The sequence below is a fragment of the Asterias amurensis genome, chromosome 14 (assembly GCF_032118995.1).
Source record: "Asterias amurensis chromosome 14, ASM3211899v1".
NCBI lineage: Eukaryota > Metazoa > Echinodermata > Asteroidea > Forcipulatida > Asteriidae > Asterias > Asterias amurensis.
In genome coordinates, this window is record NC_092661.1 from 16259324 (window position 1) to 16277215 (window position 17892).

General features: G+C 37.8%; 2 protein-coding genes across 2 annotated transcripts; both read left to right on the forward strand.

The window, feature by feature from the left end:
* The first annotated feature begins 1934 nt into the window (after window positions 1–1934).
* Window positions 1935–6563, forward strand: LOC139946848 (SH3 domain-binding glutamic acid-rich-like protein 3). The gene is made up of 3 exons (XM_071944587.1): window positions 1935–2109; window positions 2532–2699; window positions 3397–6563. Exons 1-3 carry the CDS (start codon window positions 2065–2067, stop codon window positions 3457–3459), a joined length of 276 nt encoding a protein of 91 aa, XP_071800688.1. The 5' UTR covers window positions 1935–2064; the 3' UTR covers window positions 3460–6563.
* A 514-nt stretch (window positions 6564–7077) lies between these two features.
* Window positions 7078–17449, forward strand: LOC139946850 (SH3 domain-binding glutamic acid-rich-like protein 3). The gene is made up of 3 exons (XM_071944590.1): window positions 7078–7303; window positions 13038–13205; window positions 15772–17449. Exons 1-3 carry the CDS (start codon window positions 7259–7261, stop codon window positions 15835–15837), a joined length of 279 nt encoding a protein of 92 aa, XP_071800691.1. The 5' UTR covers window positions 7078–7258; the 3' UTR covers window positions 15838–17449.
* Window positions 17450–17892: the final 443 nt, after the last annotated feature.

The following is a 17892-nucleotide window of genomic DNA, read 5'->3' on the forward strand; positions in this document are numbered from 1 at the left end:
CCACAGCACCCCCGCTCTCGCGTGCCTGAACACTGTTGGAATATAACATCACAATGTATTCATTGTTTTAACCCTACCACCACCCGTTTCTCCCCCCCCCCCCCCCCCACCCCCCCACCCCCCCCCCCAACGATGTTGCGCACCGTCCTCCAGGTAAAAGAGGTAAAAGAAATTCTCGGTTGCTCCGTCTGCCCTGACTCCCCTTGTGGTTCCCTTCTGAAACGCAAAACAATTGAATAGATGGAGATTGCCCCCCCCCCCCCCCGCCACCACCACCACCACCACCACCACCACCACCCCGGGCAAAATAATGACTCCACCGGGGATCGGATCCAGCCGGTGGGGTTGGATATTCCCTTTAAAGGCAGGGAAGTCACCATCGGTCTTCCTTATAGAATGCTAACATAGCTACATAACTTGAACATGACGTGATCTATCTAATTTCATCACCTGCAAAAGCAATCTCTTCTACTCACTCCCTTGAAATACACCATAGACGCGAGCAGCAGTCTCAACTGGGCGCAGCTGTTTACACGAAAGTGAGATGGGGATAGGTTGGCAATAACATTAACATAGTTATTAGTCCGGGAGCCCAGCAGGGTTTTATTGAAAATATTGAGTGCAAAAAGTTTGAGGTGTGGGATGTGCAGGGCCCCCTGACGAGGGAACCTTAAAATGTGAATTCTTAAGCGCACCGAGTAGTGCGTTGGGAGGGGGAACTCAACTCACCCAAAAGTCCATTTAAATGAAATGTTGAGTGCAGGCAAAATTTCTTCATATATTGAAATGCCATGGTCCACTGACTATGAATTCCGTACTTAAGAAAATAAATAATGGTGCTAAGTGTACTTAAGAAGGCCCTTAATTAGTGCTAATTAGACGTTTAAATGAAATTTTGAGTGCAACAATGAAACATGTGTCAAAGTGTACCTTAGACTGTGCTGACTCAAAACCTATGGTCTACTATCCGTGTGACACTCAGCGGCCGCAATAATTGTGTTTTCTGGTTTTCTATCCACGTTTCTCGAGTGTGAGTTTTGGAAGGCTAAACCATCTCTATTATAACGGCTCAAAGAGTTTATGTTCCAAAAAATGATGCAGACAAGTTTCTTGTGGCTTATTCGTTGTCGATTTTTTTTTAAGCGGCTTGTTGTTTTACTTGATCAGGCGGATGCTCTGTGATTAGTTTGGATTAGATTAGATTAGATTATATCTAGAGAAAGGACTCACTTTAAAAAAAAAGTTCTGTTGCTGTTATTTTATGATACTAATACAAAAGAAAATGCGTTGAGTCTAGTGGTAAATTAAATATTAATAGACTATTAAGAATAGAAGTACATAACAATTTTCAAGAAATTAGTAAAAGAATGTGAAATGACACCCAAAGTACTCATTAATGATAACTGTAAAAATATCATAATAAAGATAACATTACAAGATTTCAAAGGGGATCGGGAGAAGTCTTCAAGAAAAACTGACAGATTTTGTATACTATTCAAAATGAGCCGACAAAAGCCATCATCAGTTCAACAACAAGAGCATCTTTAAATTCAATTTGTCCCCGGAAATGGGAAAAAAACTTAACGGGTCATTCTTCAAAGAATGACAGGAAGAAAACAAAACACACGTGAAAGAATGTAAGGGCCTCTGAAGTTCGTGCATTCGCTTCGGGCGTTTTTCTAGTCGCAGCCACAAGCAGCCAAGGGGCCCCCAGAGCCTGTGGCTGAAAGCCTCTGTTTGCTAAGCACAGAAAAAAATTGCGCAGCAGAAACTGATACCAGCCAAAGTTCCTTAAAGTTGACATTGTTGCAGTTGGTGCCCAGTCATATTTTGCTTAGCAGCTTAAAAATTACTAAGCAGCTTTATGATGTTGCGCAGGCGAGTGGGCGTGGCGCGTGGCTGCAAAAGAGCGCCCTCTTCGGGCTGCAGCTGAGGAATCCGGACAAAGTGCGCTGTCAAAGATTTGGTGTGTGCAGAGATTTTACGAAATAGTCCAAATAGCGAAGGTATTTGGCAGATTTCTCGTTGATTCTGCCCCGAACGTGTGCATTTTGAAACGCAATCATGGTTATCAAATTCTACTTCTCCACCATTACATCGACGTTAGAGGTAGGTTCGTTGTTGATTTTACGCGAACAGTGTTTCTAATAATTGTTTTCTATTCCCTCTCATGTGAAAAGTGACGACGATGCAAACGACGGCGAGCTCTCAACCATCGGTCTCCTCTCCGTTGCATTGCATGCAGTCAGTTAGTTAGTCCATGGAGGAATAATCTAGTTTATTCCTCCATGGTTAGTCGAGCTATGTTCGTGCTTAAGCAAGTTTTTTTTTGCTTAAGCAGCTCTATGAAATTGGCCCCAGGCTAGCCCTGGTAGGACGTCAGTCAGTGCCACTGCACTTGCAACAGAGGAGTCCAACCTGGGCTGTTTTGATGCATGCTGTCTGAATAGAGGTTCAGAGCTTTGCAGCTGACACAGTATCTCGGATAGTTTTGAAAGATTGTAACCACTTCTTTTCCTCTTCTGATGCAGATGGAGAAAAATCAACGGAAGATTGATTTTGTTCTGTCTTCCAAAGGGTATGATCTGGAAAAGATTGACATAGCCACAAACCAAGAGGCAAAGCACAAGATGAGAGAATTGTTGAACAACCCTAAAGCCTTGCCGCCTCAAATCTTCAACGACGATGTTCATTGTGGGGTAAGGCGAACTCTTAAGGAAATTTTAAATTACATTAAAATTAATTTAACTGTGTTTGCCTCTGAAAGCTCATGAGGTAAACAGTTGGCACTGCTGAACTGAAAAATATTCCATCAGAAATGTTGTCGTCTTTGGGAACACCTAGTAAAGCATGGACAATGGAACATGGAAGGAGCAAATATCCTTATACTGTGGTTGTGCCGAGATGTAGAAGAAAGAGCTACTCCAGTAGCTTTTTCCCTCGTACTGCATCTCTTTGGAACTCCTTGTCTGGTGCATGTTTCCCTTCATCCTATGACCTTCCATCTTTTAAGAGGAATGTCAACTCCTAATTCCTACCTTCAGCTCCACTGAGTTTCTGCATGTCTATGTTTTCTTCCTTGTAGCCCTTAACCTAGATTGGCATTTAGCCTTGCTTTGGGCGACTTGCATAGTAAAACAGTAAAACAGTAAAAAAAAAGAAAAAAAAAAAATATGGATCCTAAATTCCAAAGTGGCGAATATCTTTTGTATATTATATTACTTTTAGATGTGGTTGTCTGAGTGCAATTAGCTTCTTTTTTAGTCTAGTGCAGTTAGCGAAGAATGGTGATCATATAAAAAAGGGGTAAGCAGAGCCATGAAATTTGACCAAGATCATTTTCTTATTAATCAGTTAATAATTTCATATTTTTTTGTCTTGTTTTCATTTTTGTAGGACTTTGATGCCTTTGATGCTGCTGTCGAGAATGAGACACTGGATGAATTCCTCAAGCTGTAGAGTCGGTTCTTCAGCATCGGGAATGAAAAACCGTCATCCTTCTAAAGGAATTTCTTACTAACCCAACTCTAACAGCTCAGAATCTTCCAAAATTCATCTGTTGCTTTTGTTCCATTTTGGTTCATAGCACTCTGCTCTAATGGCGTCACTTTTGCTCAAAACACAGATGTCAGACAAAAATTTGAGAACTCACGTGATCACCACATGGCATGGGCTGGCATGACAGCTCAGTAGTATAGTAAAAAAAAAAAAAATTTATCGATAAGAGAAGGGGTTTGCCCTGGTGTTCCTAGTCTGATTGGCTGCATATTGCGCCACAGCACCTTGTAAACTACATTACATGGTCCTTTGGATGGAAGGGAGAAGGTATCATACTTCAAAAACTGAGCTCGACAATAGCATGCAGGAAAATGCTGTATGTTGAAGCGCCTTCATCGTGACTGAGTGACGGTTATATGAGCGCTATATACACAAAGCCACTTCCATAATTGTTATTACTGTCTGCCAAATGAGTAAGAATAAAGCTTGGACTTGTGCAAGCATGTATGTTTGTGGAATTTTGCATGTTGTCTAAGATCTGGGTTCTGAACTTCCATTTTTTAGCAATAGTGCAGAGTGCTACTGGACCAGACCAATCTTGGGTGGCTTGAGGCCTAACATACCAATCTTGTCAGAAGTCCAACAATTAAGGTGTTGAGACACCTTAAAATGTAGTATTTTGTAGGAAAAGCCTTCTGAAATGCTTCTTGCCAATCGAACTTTAAGGGTTAACAAAAAAACCCAGCATTATCAAGTAACATAATATTACTTTATTTATTGAGATATATACTTCCAGCCACGGCCCAATTTCACAAAGCCTGTGAGCAGACATTGTCTGCTTATGGAGTGGCGATTAGCAGAATCTCTTTTTTCTCAAACAGTGCTAAGCATAAGCAGAGTAAGATGCATTCTAACTAGAGGCAGAGTGAGTGACACTACAATCTAAATCCACTGTGGAACACCCACGTCACAGCTCCTCATTGTCCATGAAATACACATTTGCTGACACATTTTGGCATTTATGGCTTCCCATAGTTTTCCAACTTTGGTAGGTAAAAACTTGCCCTTTCAGTAGAAACATCCACTGTGTTCATACAGTGTAATTATGCAGTTTGGTCACATACATGTTGGAACCAGACTATGTTTTTGACCCCAAGCCTCACTTTGAATCTCATAGCAAAAGCAATGGTTGAAGGGAGAGTTACAATGGCTGCTGCATGATTGTTAATGAGGTATTAATTGCTGTATATTTTTACACAAAAAGGCTGGACTACTCCATTTGCCTTAGGGGTTGTTCGCAGTTTTCTGCACAGTTAGATACTACTCAAATTATTTATCAGCATTTTAATCATGTGTAATTGACATGCTATTTTTGTGTAGTTGGCTTTTTGTATTCATCGAGCGAAACAAAACTGCTTCTTATCAGATGTATGCAAGCAAGTTTTTTTTCCCAAGTTCAACAGAATAATAGAGCTGTTGAGTACCGGACTTGTTTGCTAAACAGAAACTAAGTGGGAACCAGTCATAAACCATACAGGTTGCATTGAACTTTGGATGGTTACCAGTTCTACTTAACAGCATTTTTCTGTGCTAAGCAAATGTGCGTGCATTAAACTAGCATAATTACAAAGAAATATTTGCAATCATGTTTTTCACATTCAAGTTATACATATAGGTAATAATTTATTCACCCAAAATGTTAGTTTTATCGTTTGTTTTCAAAATGTCTAAATTTGTTGCCAAAGACTGTGACTGCAATTCTAAGTGTATTCAAACTTCTTGGACTAATGTTGAAGACCTTTTATTTAAAATAGCTGGGTCATTTCAGGCATTATTTTTTTCTTCAGTGCATAGATTGTTTATGAAACCATTCACTATTCAAACAAAAACTGGGATTGGTGGATTTAGAAAAAGAAAACAAATCAATGAAATAATTTAAGTTATAGGTCTCGGGTCTAGGATATAAAGTATTCACAGCAGCTACACCCTATTTATAAGAAATCATGGAATTGTAGAAATGTTTATAGCAATAATATTGTAAATTAGTTTTCTAGTCAAATAGTATTTAATAATATTATATATGTCAGATTTTTAGGAAGCCTTGTATATGTAAAGCTCTTAATCAGTACTCTGAATTATGCAAATATAATTTCAGACGTTTGTGTCTTTGTGGACAATTGTTTTTGCTTGTTGATTTTATTTAAAGTCAAAGAATACCTTTGGTTACTGGAACCGTTCGATTGTTAAAGGAACACGTTGCTTTGGATCGGTCGAGTTGGTCTTTAAAAAAACATTTGTAACCGTTTGTTATAAAATGCATATGATTAGAAAGATATTTTAAAAGTAGAATATAATGATCCACACAAGTATCATTCGAAATTGCGTGGTTTCCTTTTACTTCAGTCGTCGACTTGGTCGGCCATTGATTGGAGTCAAAATTTTTTCTTCCCATAAATGGCCGACCGTGTTAGTTCGCAAAGTAAAAGGAAATCCACGCAATTTCGAGGCAAATTTGTGTGGATCATTGTATTCTACTATTAAAACATCTTTCTAACCAAATGCATTTTAAAACAAACGGTTATAAATGCTTTTCAAGGACCAACTCGACCGATCCAAGGCAACGTGTTCCTTTAAAATCTGTGGACATTGTGTTTTGTGTTACAAAAAAACCCCAAATACTGGTGTTCAGTATGTTTAAATGTAATTCTTTCATAGTGCTCATTTATTTATTGTTGCTGAAACTTATAGTGTGCAATCTCAAACACTCAAACCCCCTTTTGATAGAGAGAGAAAGGTAGAAGGCAAAATTTATATTTGTTTCAAAAACTTTTTCGTAAAAGTCCTTCCAAACTGTTTTGCTTCATTTGAAAATTTGCTTGATTTTGTAAACTTGTTTAGTGCTTTAATTGTTTTGGGCTAGGGGAAAAATAAATAATTTAAGCTGAAGTAGAAGTGAGTGATATTTTATTTGCCTTTTTTAGAGCATAGAAATAGAATTTGCAATCACGAATGCATGAATTTATTGATTAAAATGACATTAACTATGTTCAAAATTAAGAAATTAAGTACCAGATTGTGCCGTGAATGCTTAGTTTATGTACTGTGACTTGTTGACCCCAGAATTTACCCTGATTTTGTTTACAAAAAAATTTAGGTTTTTTTTTTTTTTTTGGGGGGGGGGCGGCTGTTCCCTTATTTTCTTGACCATAGTCTAATGTGATTGAGGATCTTGGATTACAATTAGCATCAATGATAAAAAAGTATTGATAAATTCACAGATGATTTCTGTTGGTTCTTCATACATGACTGTGAGGAGAATTTCAACAGCATTTATTACAATAATAAATCAATTTAATTTAATGAAGAAGAAGAAGAAAAAAATGCCTTTGTTTTTGTTTGCACAGAACTTGGGAAAGCACACAGTGCTTATTTTCACACATAAAAGGGTAAAACCAAAAAATAGTATGTTAAATGCACTATATTCCTTAGCCCAACAACATTTTACCCACTGGCGAATGGAAGCGCCCAGCATCGAGGTCAGCCAGTGACCTCAAAAATAAATTACCACATCAAGTCTACAGGTCAAATAGTGGTTGTTTTGTTGCAGTTGGGGCACGGTCGATTTTCACTTCACGCTCAACTAGTCTAGCTGTTTGTAGGTGTGGTGTGTGTATCCCGGAAGTTGAATTGAACTGTAGTAGTCAAGAATTACTAACATTTTGCCTTCATTTCTTCAAAGAGTCACATTTGTAACGCCACCATGGGTATCACAGTGTACGTTTCGACGGTTTCATCTAACATGGAGGTAGGTTTAATTCAAGTGCTAGACTAGAGAGACTACAAAAAATAAAACCAATGCAAAGAAGAATGAAGAAGGGCAAAAGCGCACTGACTCTTGGTTAATGGTGGTTGGTGTTCGGTCTGTTGTTTGTTGTCTTGTCGGGTTGTGTGAACGTGCACATTTTCCATAATGCAGTTGACCCCAAAATAAAAACATTGTTTCTGGTCGTATTTGAGTTTGCTTGAATCATGTATGATTTTAAAAATACCTCCCCTTACCAGTTTTCACGCTATTAATTATGTCTTTTTCTTTGAATTGGAAAAAAAAAATGATGCCTTAATCAACCGATGCCCTAATTTAATTATCTTCTTTTGTTAATATGAAGTATGAAAACATATATATTAAAACTTGATGGACACTGAAATGTTCACACTACACACCGATCTTCGATGACTTCAACTGGCCCCATTTGTTTTGAGTTTTTCCTGTTTTCACGGCATAAAAGAAAGCATGGTTTCCCGGTGAAGCCATACATGGAAGAAACATCTGCAGTGACTACAAGTGTTCTTTGAGACTCTGTGTATGACTCTATAGCCAGCAGTTGTCTTCGTTTTATTCAAAATATTTTGTTATGAAATTTTAAAATAACCATGTCCATGGTAATTTGCAAAAAATAACATAAATAATTTAATAAAAAGTGTGAATAATCATTGGCTTTCAAATCTGATTTTTATTTATTTTTGTCCCCTTTTTTTTCTTAAAATTTATAATAAAGAGGATAATTAAACAGTGATAATAATCAACAAGCTGATGTTTAAATTTTAATAATAATAATATTGATATGAGGGTTAAAAAAAGAAAATCTCAAAAAATATTAGATAAGGATATAAGGCACATGGCTTCTTTAAGCCTCTGTATTTTTTTTTCCAGAATAGACTGTGCAAGTCTCGCACGTAGCGAAAACGAGAACTTAATTCGAAAAAAAGTATATTTTTGTACAAAACCAAATTGTATTGAAATTGTTATTTGTTAAAAAATTCTTAAAGATTATTATTTTTAACGTACTTTTTGTATGATTATTATTTTATTTTGTGTACATAATAATTGTTTTGTTTAAATTAACGCAAAAATTATACATTTATCGGGACGAGGATTGCTGTTCGACATCGACCTGGATGATTTTTCTAATAAACCCCGTTTGTGAATCACGTCCAATTGGTGCGATTATCACATAGGTTCAGCGATAATGGAAACGTCAATTGGGTAATATTCTTAATTGTTTAGAGTAAACCGGAAACTGGAGGTCAAGCTTTTTTCTTTAGTTTTCTTCGTTAATTTGTTGAACTGATTTTACTTTTCTGTTTTTAATTACTTATTTTTACATTCCGAAGAACATATTCACTTTTTAGAGTCATAACTTATGTTAAACTAAAATTATTGACAGAACAAAATCTCCCCAACGTAAAACTCCATTAGGTTGGGACCACAATGGTCCCGGAAGTTCAATTTCTCGCGAGACTTGCACAGTCTATGCTCAGCAAATTAATCAGTCACATGATTTGGTCATCATGAATTGTGAATTGAAATAAGGTTTGATGAAACTTTTTCGGTGGGCAAATATTTTTATATGGCCTCAACATTATGACATATTTTTGTACCTTGTAGAAATGCCTAAAATACCAAACTTTTTGCATTTACAAGTGCAAATATCCAGTGGAGCCTTACGTGTTTCTAAGTTTTGGTCCAGGGAGAGGAGACTCTTTGCTTGGCAAATAAAACCACACCATTTTTATCTAGGGACTGTTTACATCGCGCACAGAGAGGTAACAGATTTGCCACGATTTTAGGGACACCTCGAAAACAGGACCTCCTACGATACATTCGAGGAGCGGAGATGACGGCGAGTTGATAGCAAGTAATATACTTAGGATCCTCATATATATATGATACCATTCAAATGGTCTAGTCATGTCATATTCATAGTCATAGAGTCCCTCGCTCGTTAGTCATATGTAGTCATAGTTCTACTTTGGAGTGGAAAAGTTTTGTTATCCTGCCATCACTTTTTCATTTGTTAGGATGTCTGAAATGAAATAATGTCTAATTTACTCATAATTATGAGATATTCCTTTTTGTTAATTAAAAATTAGGGGGGCCTACACATTAAAAAGTAGCCCAAAACTTACTCCTAGAACTAGCCCAGGTTACTCCTAGAACTATTTCGGTTTCACCCGCTATCGTCTCCCGTAAGACGATAGCGGACGAAACCGAAATATTTCTAGGAGTACCCTAAACCCTTAACGTAACCCTCCTCCCGACGGCCGTCGGGAGGAGGGTTACGTTATCGCAACTACCTAAACCAAAACATTATTTGTAAAGATTTCCGTATCCTGCCACTACTTTTTCACTAGTTTTTACTAAAACGAAAATCTCATGAAAAAAAATTAAGTAAAATTTATTTCATAATGAATAAAAAAAGTGGTGGCAGGATACATAAATTGTTTCCAAATATGGGCGGGGCACATTAAGGGGAGAGTTGGATAAGTTGAGGCACTTTTGGGTCAAGTTGTTAGTTGACATTAATGCTAATATCAGCAGGGGAGGGCCTATGGTAAATATAGTGTCTTGATTGACCAATGCAGCCTGCATAGCAAGATGGGCAACAATACGCTACTCTTAATTTGTATGCATGACGTCGTCATAATTCTTGCCCAAAATGAGGCTATGGGCGCAAGTCCCCCATCACTTGCAGTGGCTGCGCCCATCGCCTCGTTTTGGGTTAGCATTCAGGGGTTGCCCTTAACTTTTTTTTCAACTGGCCAGCAGGACCAGTTGGCTTGATTTTTCACTGGTCCGCCAGGTTTTTGACTGGTCCGTCAATTTTTTATGCTATTTTTTTTTAAACTAATAGTATTCTGTTGTATACCTGAACTGCTCGATTTTCGATGTCGCTATTTCAAAATTCAACATGATTTGCAACGTCAACTTAACTGCACTGGAAGCCATACTTTATTTATGTGTACCAAGTTATTGTGTTCGTAAAGGATAATTAATTTGAGAGTATTTTTTCTTTAAAAATGTAATAACAATAGCGTTATTAAAATTAATTTAAAAACAGGTCAAATTATTTGTCAGAGCAAAATGATCTTTATTTAGGTATTTTTTTTTTTAGTCCACGGTTTATTGTAAGCACTCATCATAAAAGTATTCCTAAGTAAGAAGAACTTTTTTATGAAGAAAAAAAAATAGTGTTTTTACTATAAAAACACCCCAAAAAACACTTTAAAACCGACTGTTAAAATATCATTAACTTTTTATGTACTGCCTTCAAATCTACTGTGGGGGAGGGTTACGTGCGATCGCTCAAGTTATTTTATCATGTATAAACATTGCCTATTATTGTAGTTTTAATAAGTATTCATAAACATAATACATCGTACCGAAGTTCCCAAAATCTTCCCACTTTCGTCCAGAAAAACCCCCAACAAAAAGTAGACATCAAAAAAGTCCATGAAGAAGCATACGAGTTTGACGGTATTTTTTTCAATTATGTGTATGGAATGGTCGGTGCCGGCGTCTGTTTTGTGAACAAAATTTTCATTTAAAAAACGTTTTTAAAAGCAGCAAAAACAACTGCGCCTTTGTTTAACACATGATTGCATTCTAGAACCCAAGTCTTTCTTGAAATCAACCCGCAAAAAACCCCAAACAACCGCGCATTATATGTGACCAATAAAACCATGGATACACTAGATCGCCCACCAATCGCCCGCAAAAAAAAAACAAGCCCCAAATAACAACAAAATTACCCAAAATCAGGACGGAAGAACTTTACTAAACACAATTAAATACTCCTTTTTGCTCATCCAGAGTATCCTAACTTGGTAATTTTTGTTGAATGAAGCCTCACCGTCTCGCTCGTTTTTCGTAAACACGCTAGACTCTTATTCCCACACGGAAATCTGCTCCGTTGACCGACCATGCTGCTGACAGAATGTGTTTTGCTTTGTGGTCTTCTGTCAAGGCGATTGAAGCTAGTTTTGTAAGCTATTGCGTACTTTCACCAATAGAGGGCGTCTATTCCCACGCTATCGAATATTCTGAAACGCCCTCTAGCGTTCAGTATTTCTTACACTTTCTGCCACACGTGAACTAATACGAAGACTATAAGCCTTTGCGTTGCATGATGGGATTTTGCGCTGTGTATGCGTGATCGTCGGAAGTTTGCCAGCGTTCAGCGGCACTTCGAGTAATTTTTATTATATTTTATCCAAACCTTGAGTGAATGTTTTTACATTTTATTCGAGCCTGAAAATAGTTTAAAAATTGTCATAGTTCTGTAGTACCGCTGCCGATATTTTTGACTGGTCAGCCGGACCAGTTGGCAAGGTGTTTCAGCTGGTCCGCCGCGATTTCTACTGGCATTTGGCCAACGGACCTGCGTTAAGGTCGAACCCTGGCATTGTGACGTACCTCATGCATTCATTTCATTTCAATACATTTATTTCAATGTCGCCATAAAGTTACATTTGTGTACATCATTAAAGTTAATATACATGGTAATGAATAAATAATGGCAAACCACAGATGAAGTAAAGACAATAACAATTTACACCGAAGTTGAGTAGATAATGACAAACAGGACAACATCTAGGCATAGGGTGAAGCAAGGCTTTTGTTCCCGTACCTAGGGACAGACAAAAAACGAACAAAACAAACAAATACACCAACAGACTACCACAACACTGACTTACATACAAAACATGTACATGTATGGGTACAAAGACAAACATCATCCGGAAAATATATCATAACTTTAACTAAGAATTAAGGACTGCTTTTAATTTTTTTGCAAATTTTGACAAAGTAAGTGCAGATTTAAGTGAATCACTGAGACTATTCCAATATATAGTACCACGTTGGACAAGACTATTTCTAAATAAAGATGTTCTGTTGAAATGGACATAAAGATTTTTCTTACGAGTACTTCGAGTTCGAGTATCATACGAATAAATATTTGAAGTTAAAGCCATTGGACCCTTTTGGTACAGAAAAAAAAAAAAGTTCACAGATTTACAAATAATTTACAGGGTTTACAGAAAGTAATGGTGAAAGACTTCTCTTGAAATATTAGCCCATGAAATGCTTTACTTTTTGAGAAAACGGTAAAACAATATAAATTCTCGTTAGCGAGAATTACGGATTTGTTATAAACACATGTCATGACACGGCGAAACGCGCGAAAACAGGAGTGGGTCTTCCCGTTATTTTCTCCCGACTCCAATGTCCGATTGAGCCTAAATTTCCACAGGATTGTTATTTTATATATAAGTTGTGATACACGAAGTGTGGGCCTTGGACAATTATGTTTACCGAAAGGGTCCAATGGCATTAAGGTAAAGAAAGAGTTAAAACAAGAGGGTAATGCATTATGGTTGTATTTATACATAAACTTACCTAAGTTAAGGCGATAAAGATCATTTAATAAATATTAAGAGAGGCGTATAGTGTCCAGAGTGAGTGCCTTTAAGGTGTAGTTTTCAAGGCTTATAAGTTATATCCATACAATTAGTGTCATATCTTAAAAATTAGTGTCATATCTTAAAAATTGTAGTTGATCTGTTGTTACCTCACAAAAAATGGTTGAACTAAATTATACTTCCTCATGTGAAATTGTTTAACACCTACATGTATAATACATTTGCATCTAGTCTAATTTGCTGTTCTTCTTTGTTCTATTCTGAAATCTATTTTGTAGATCAAAAAGCACCAGCAGAGGATTACAATGATTTTATCCAGCAAAAAATTTGAGTTTGAAGAAGTTGACATCGCTTCGAGCGAAGATGACAAAAAAAGGATGAGAGAGATTTGTGGGGATGAAAAAGCCCTGCCCCCCCAGATCACCAACGGTGACCAATATTGTGGAGTGAGTTATTTGACTTTTATTTTTTACTTTTTGTGTGTGTGCATGTTTGCCCCTAGTTGCGATAACGTAACCCTCCTGCCGACGGCAGAGCCGGAGGGTTACGAGTCACTCCCGTTCGATGCAGGGCGAAATGGTCAAACACGTACAATTTCGACAGCTAGTCAACAGATTTGCTCAATTTTTACCCCTTTCGAAAATCATGACATAAATTCTATGAACACGACCTTAATCCTCAATATCTAATGAATAACATTCAAAACACCATGGAGAAAGTATTTTGAAATAAAGTACAAAAACTTACCAGATCCCGGAGCGAAACAGTCACAAATTTCCCAGGTTCTATTTTGAACCTGTCGCTTCGCCATTTTGTGACTTCCCAATGTTCATTGCTGTTGGACTAAACCATTCTGTAAAAGTTATAAGGTGTTATAAGGCAGCGCGACAGTGCATGTGCGCTGTCCGTTTACTATGCCCGCTGTTCACTCACTTAAAGCACTGCCGCACTGCAGCACCCCTTGTAACACCCCTTTTACAGAATGGTTTAGTCAAACTCGGCTGCGGCTCGGTCGGCAGGTAGTCAATTCAATTGGCTGGTACCTGCGGTTGGGTTCAGCGCTTGGGGTCAGCGCATGGTAACCAGCGACAGGTTCAAAAATAGAACCTGGGAAATTTGTGACTGTTTCACTCCCGGAATCTGGTATGTTTTTGTCCTTTTTTTCAAAATATTTTCTCAATTGTGTTTTTGAATGTTATTCATTAGACATTGAGGATTAAGTTTGTGTTCATAGAATTTGTGTCATTATTTTTTCAAGTGGTAAAAAATGAGCAAATCAGTTGACTAAAATATTTCGCCCTGCATCGAATGGGAGTGACTCGTAACCCTCCGGCTACGCCGTCGGCAGGAGGGTTAGGTTATCGCAACTAGTTTGCCCCGTAAAAGGCTAAAAGCCAATCTTAGTTTGGGGATACAAGAAGACAAATTATTTAATGTGAAAAGAACTCAAGGGAGACAAAGGTAGGAATGGACCCTTCCCATGAAATATGCTAATCACATTCACGCATGCGTACAGACCCTGTTGGTTGGCAAACGCCATAGAGTTGTGCACTAAGCAGACGCGCAAACGCGTCTGCGTCACGCACCCATTAGCCGTGTACAAAACAGCGCGATGTTCTCTCATTTTGCCAACCAAAACGTTAGTGCCCACGCGCTACGTGCAATTTACATATTTCATGGGAAGGGTCTATTGATATTCCTCTTAAAACAGTCTAGTTTGTAGGACGGAGGGAAACATGCAGCAGGCAGGGGGTTCCAAAGAGATGTAGTATGTGGAATAAAGATGTTGGTAACCGGATTGCGACCAATCGATTGCCACATTGGCCAAGTTTAATAAAGCTAAGAGCTTAAAGCCATTGGACACTTTCGGTAAACAGTATTGTTCAAAGGCCCACACTTCGTGTATCACAACTTATATATAAAATAACAAACCTGTGAAAATTTAGGCTCAATCGGACATTGGAGTCGGGAGAAAATAACGGGAAAACCCACTCTTGTTTCCGCACGTTTCGCCGTGTCATGACATGTGTTTAAAATAAATCCGTAATTCTCGCTATCGAGAATTGATAATTGTTTTAATGTTTTCTCAAAAAGTAAAGCATTTCATGGAATAATATTTCAAGAGAAGTCTTTCACCATTACCTTGTGTAAAGTTATTTATAAATCTGTGAACTTTTATTTTTTTTTCTGTTCCGAAAGTGTACACGTATAATGGCTTTAAAAAGAAAACTGCTTAGCAAAGAAAATTGTAGTTTTGCAGAAGTTGGTTACTCGCACAAACCCATCTTGGGTTAATAGGTTTAATCCTATATCGAGTTAGGATGAGTAACTTGTCCTAACTTGGACTGGGTTCAATGCGTCCTACGCCTTTGGATGTACGGAAATTAACTCGTCCTAAGTCCTAAGATTAATCCTAGATTAGGAAGAGCTTGGTGAAATCGATGGCTGGGCGCAATCAAAGGCAGATTGTATTACCAATAAATAACTGTGTTTGGGGCACAATTCTTGTTCTACTGGTCTGAACAACTGAACAGACGTTCACTGCAGCCGATTTCACGAAACCCTAGGATTAGTCTTATTTCGAGTTAGGACGACGAACCCGTTTTAACTTAGGATGGGTTCAATGTGTCCTAACGTCTTCGGATACGGAACTGAACTCATCCTACATGTAAGTCCATCCTAAGTTAGGAAGAGTTTGGTGAAATCGACGGCTGGACCCACACACTAAAGATTGAAGCATTCTGAAAATTTACACATGTGGAGATTACATGATATTCAAAATCAAAGGATCAGGTTTTTGCGCACACAGTAGGATTTTTTGTGTGCACATTATATGGGTCCATAATAGTCTAAATCTGCCATTCCACACAAAATGTCAACCTCTGAGATTACCCACCCAGAAATCACTTCTATGAAAGAGTGATGTTTGCAGAATTGATCCACACATTTTGTAGTTAAACTTGTTTATAATCTTTGTACTTATGAAACCCTTTGTTATTGTTTTTGTTGCAGGACTTCGCAAAGTTTGAAGAAGCCGTGGAGGAAGAAACCCTGGAAGAGTTTTTGAAGCTTAAGTAATTCTCATATTTTCCCTCAGCATAAAAAAATACAACTTTCTTTTTCATTTCATTCCTTAAGCAACACATTCCGCATGTCATAAAGGTCGATGCAAGTCTTCTTTAAACGGGCCTGGATTTACACGAAGGCCACAGAGACCGCGACCTCATTTTCCCTGGCTTCCTTTGCCCCTCGTCTTGGCTGGCATTGGTGCCACTCCATAAGTGTCCCAAAGACTTTCAGATTTTCCAGTGAGAGTGTCCTTAGCAAAATGAAAAGTGGCCTTTTCCTCTCAAAGATGAAAGTTTCAGCAAAATAAGATGAAACTGTTGTGATGCAAGGAAGTTGGCCTTTAAAAAGCGCCCTCATGCGGTTAAAAAAAAGAAGGTCAGTTACGTGTAGCTCTAATACAGTGGCATTGTGTATCATCATATATCAGGGGCCTAATTTATAGCGTTACTTAACAATAGGCAACTGTTCCTGCTAACCTTAACGGAAAAAATTGTGTATGCATGTTTCCTAGGTTAGTAAGACAATTGGCAGCCAGCTTGCGCGTTCGCCATGGATTTGTCTTTCATTACAGTAAAGCACCAGAAGAATAGCATACCTATAGCACAAAAACTAGCTAGTAATTAAGTAGCTCTTTGAAATTGGGAACTTCCCCTCCCTGGTAATTGCTGTATATGTTTTTTTAAAAGTTGTATATTATGCTGAAGGTATCCTTACGTTTTGTATTAGGTGCTTGGTTTTTTTTCTTTTTTCTTTTTAATTGTCAAATTTGTAGTGTTTTGTCTCATATTTCGTACTTATTCTTTTGGGGTAAAATATACATTTTCTACAACTTACTGTTAGTATCGAGTTTACCGAAACTTAGTTTTCTAATTAAAACTGCTTCATTCCTTAAGCTTGGTTCATACTTCCTGCGATTGGATTGCGAAGCGAATATTGACTTCACAAATTTGTAATGAATAATTCGCAGCAATTCAACTCTGCTCAACTCACCTGTGAAGATCGCTGCGAAAGGAGGGTTGTGACGTCAAATTCGCTACTTCGCATTCGCATGAAGTATGAACCGGGCTTTACTCTTATCATTACAAATTTTGTAACATATTTACTCGACCGTCCCGGATCCTCACATAATCATCTCATTGTGCTGCATGATTTTGATGGGATTTGGTCCAGAGCTCCTACCCCACCCACTCTTAGCGCGAGGTCAGGCAAACTTGTAGCTGTGGTTCTTACAACCAACGTCCGAAAGTTTTGGTATATTTCTATGTATTTATCTGACATTGAAAGGCAAGGTTTTGACTATGATTTGTCTTCAAACAAATACCGCCGTAACGATTTGTATTGTGATGTCACATTTTGCTTAGCAATAGTTACACATCCCAAGATCAGGCTTAGCTCTTTGGGAAATCAAGTCCAGGAAGCTTAAAGATTCCTCTACTACTTCAAATAAAAAACAGCTGATGAAGTAGAACAAAAGTAGGTTCACTTTACTATGAACACCTTTATTCGTAATTATCTTGAAATTGTTTAATAAAGTTTGAATGCTTTTACCGATCATAAAGATTACAACCTTTAATTATTAATTTCATATATGGTGATTAAACCAATGAAATCTCAAAATTAACAGCTTGTTTGTGTTATTTACAGTTAAACTCACAGTATATTTCACTCAAGAAATACAATACGAGTGATATCAAGTAATGTTTGCAGGTAAATTGACTTGCTCAGTCACAACCGACTGTGTAAGTTTGAAATCTTTGGGGTTGAACAAACGCAAATTGACTACAGCCCCCAGATCAAAGATTATAGAGCGCCAAAGGCGCAAGATACGGAACTCTGGCTGAAATTTGAAATCCCACCTGGCCGCCATTTTGGTAAGTAACTCTTGATACAACAATAGATCAGTGCAGATTAGTAGGACAATCCCCAATGACCATTCGTATCAATGGGAAACAAATTTTTCACTTGCTGAAATGGCGCCTATGTGTATTTCACGTTCAAACAATAGATAACGCTTCAGTTCCGCATCTTTCGCCTTTGGCTCTCTAGAATCTTTGCTCCAGACTA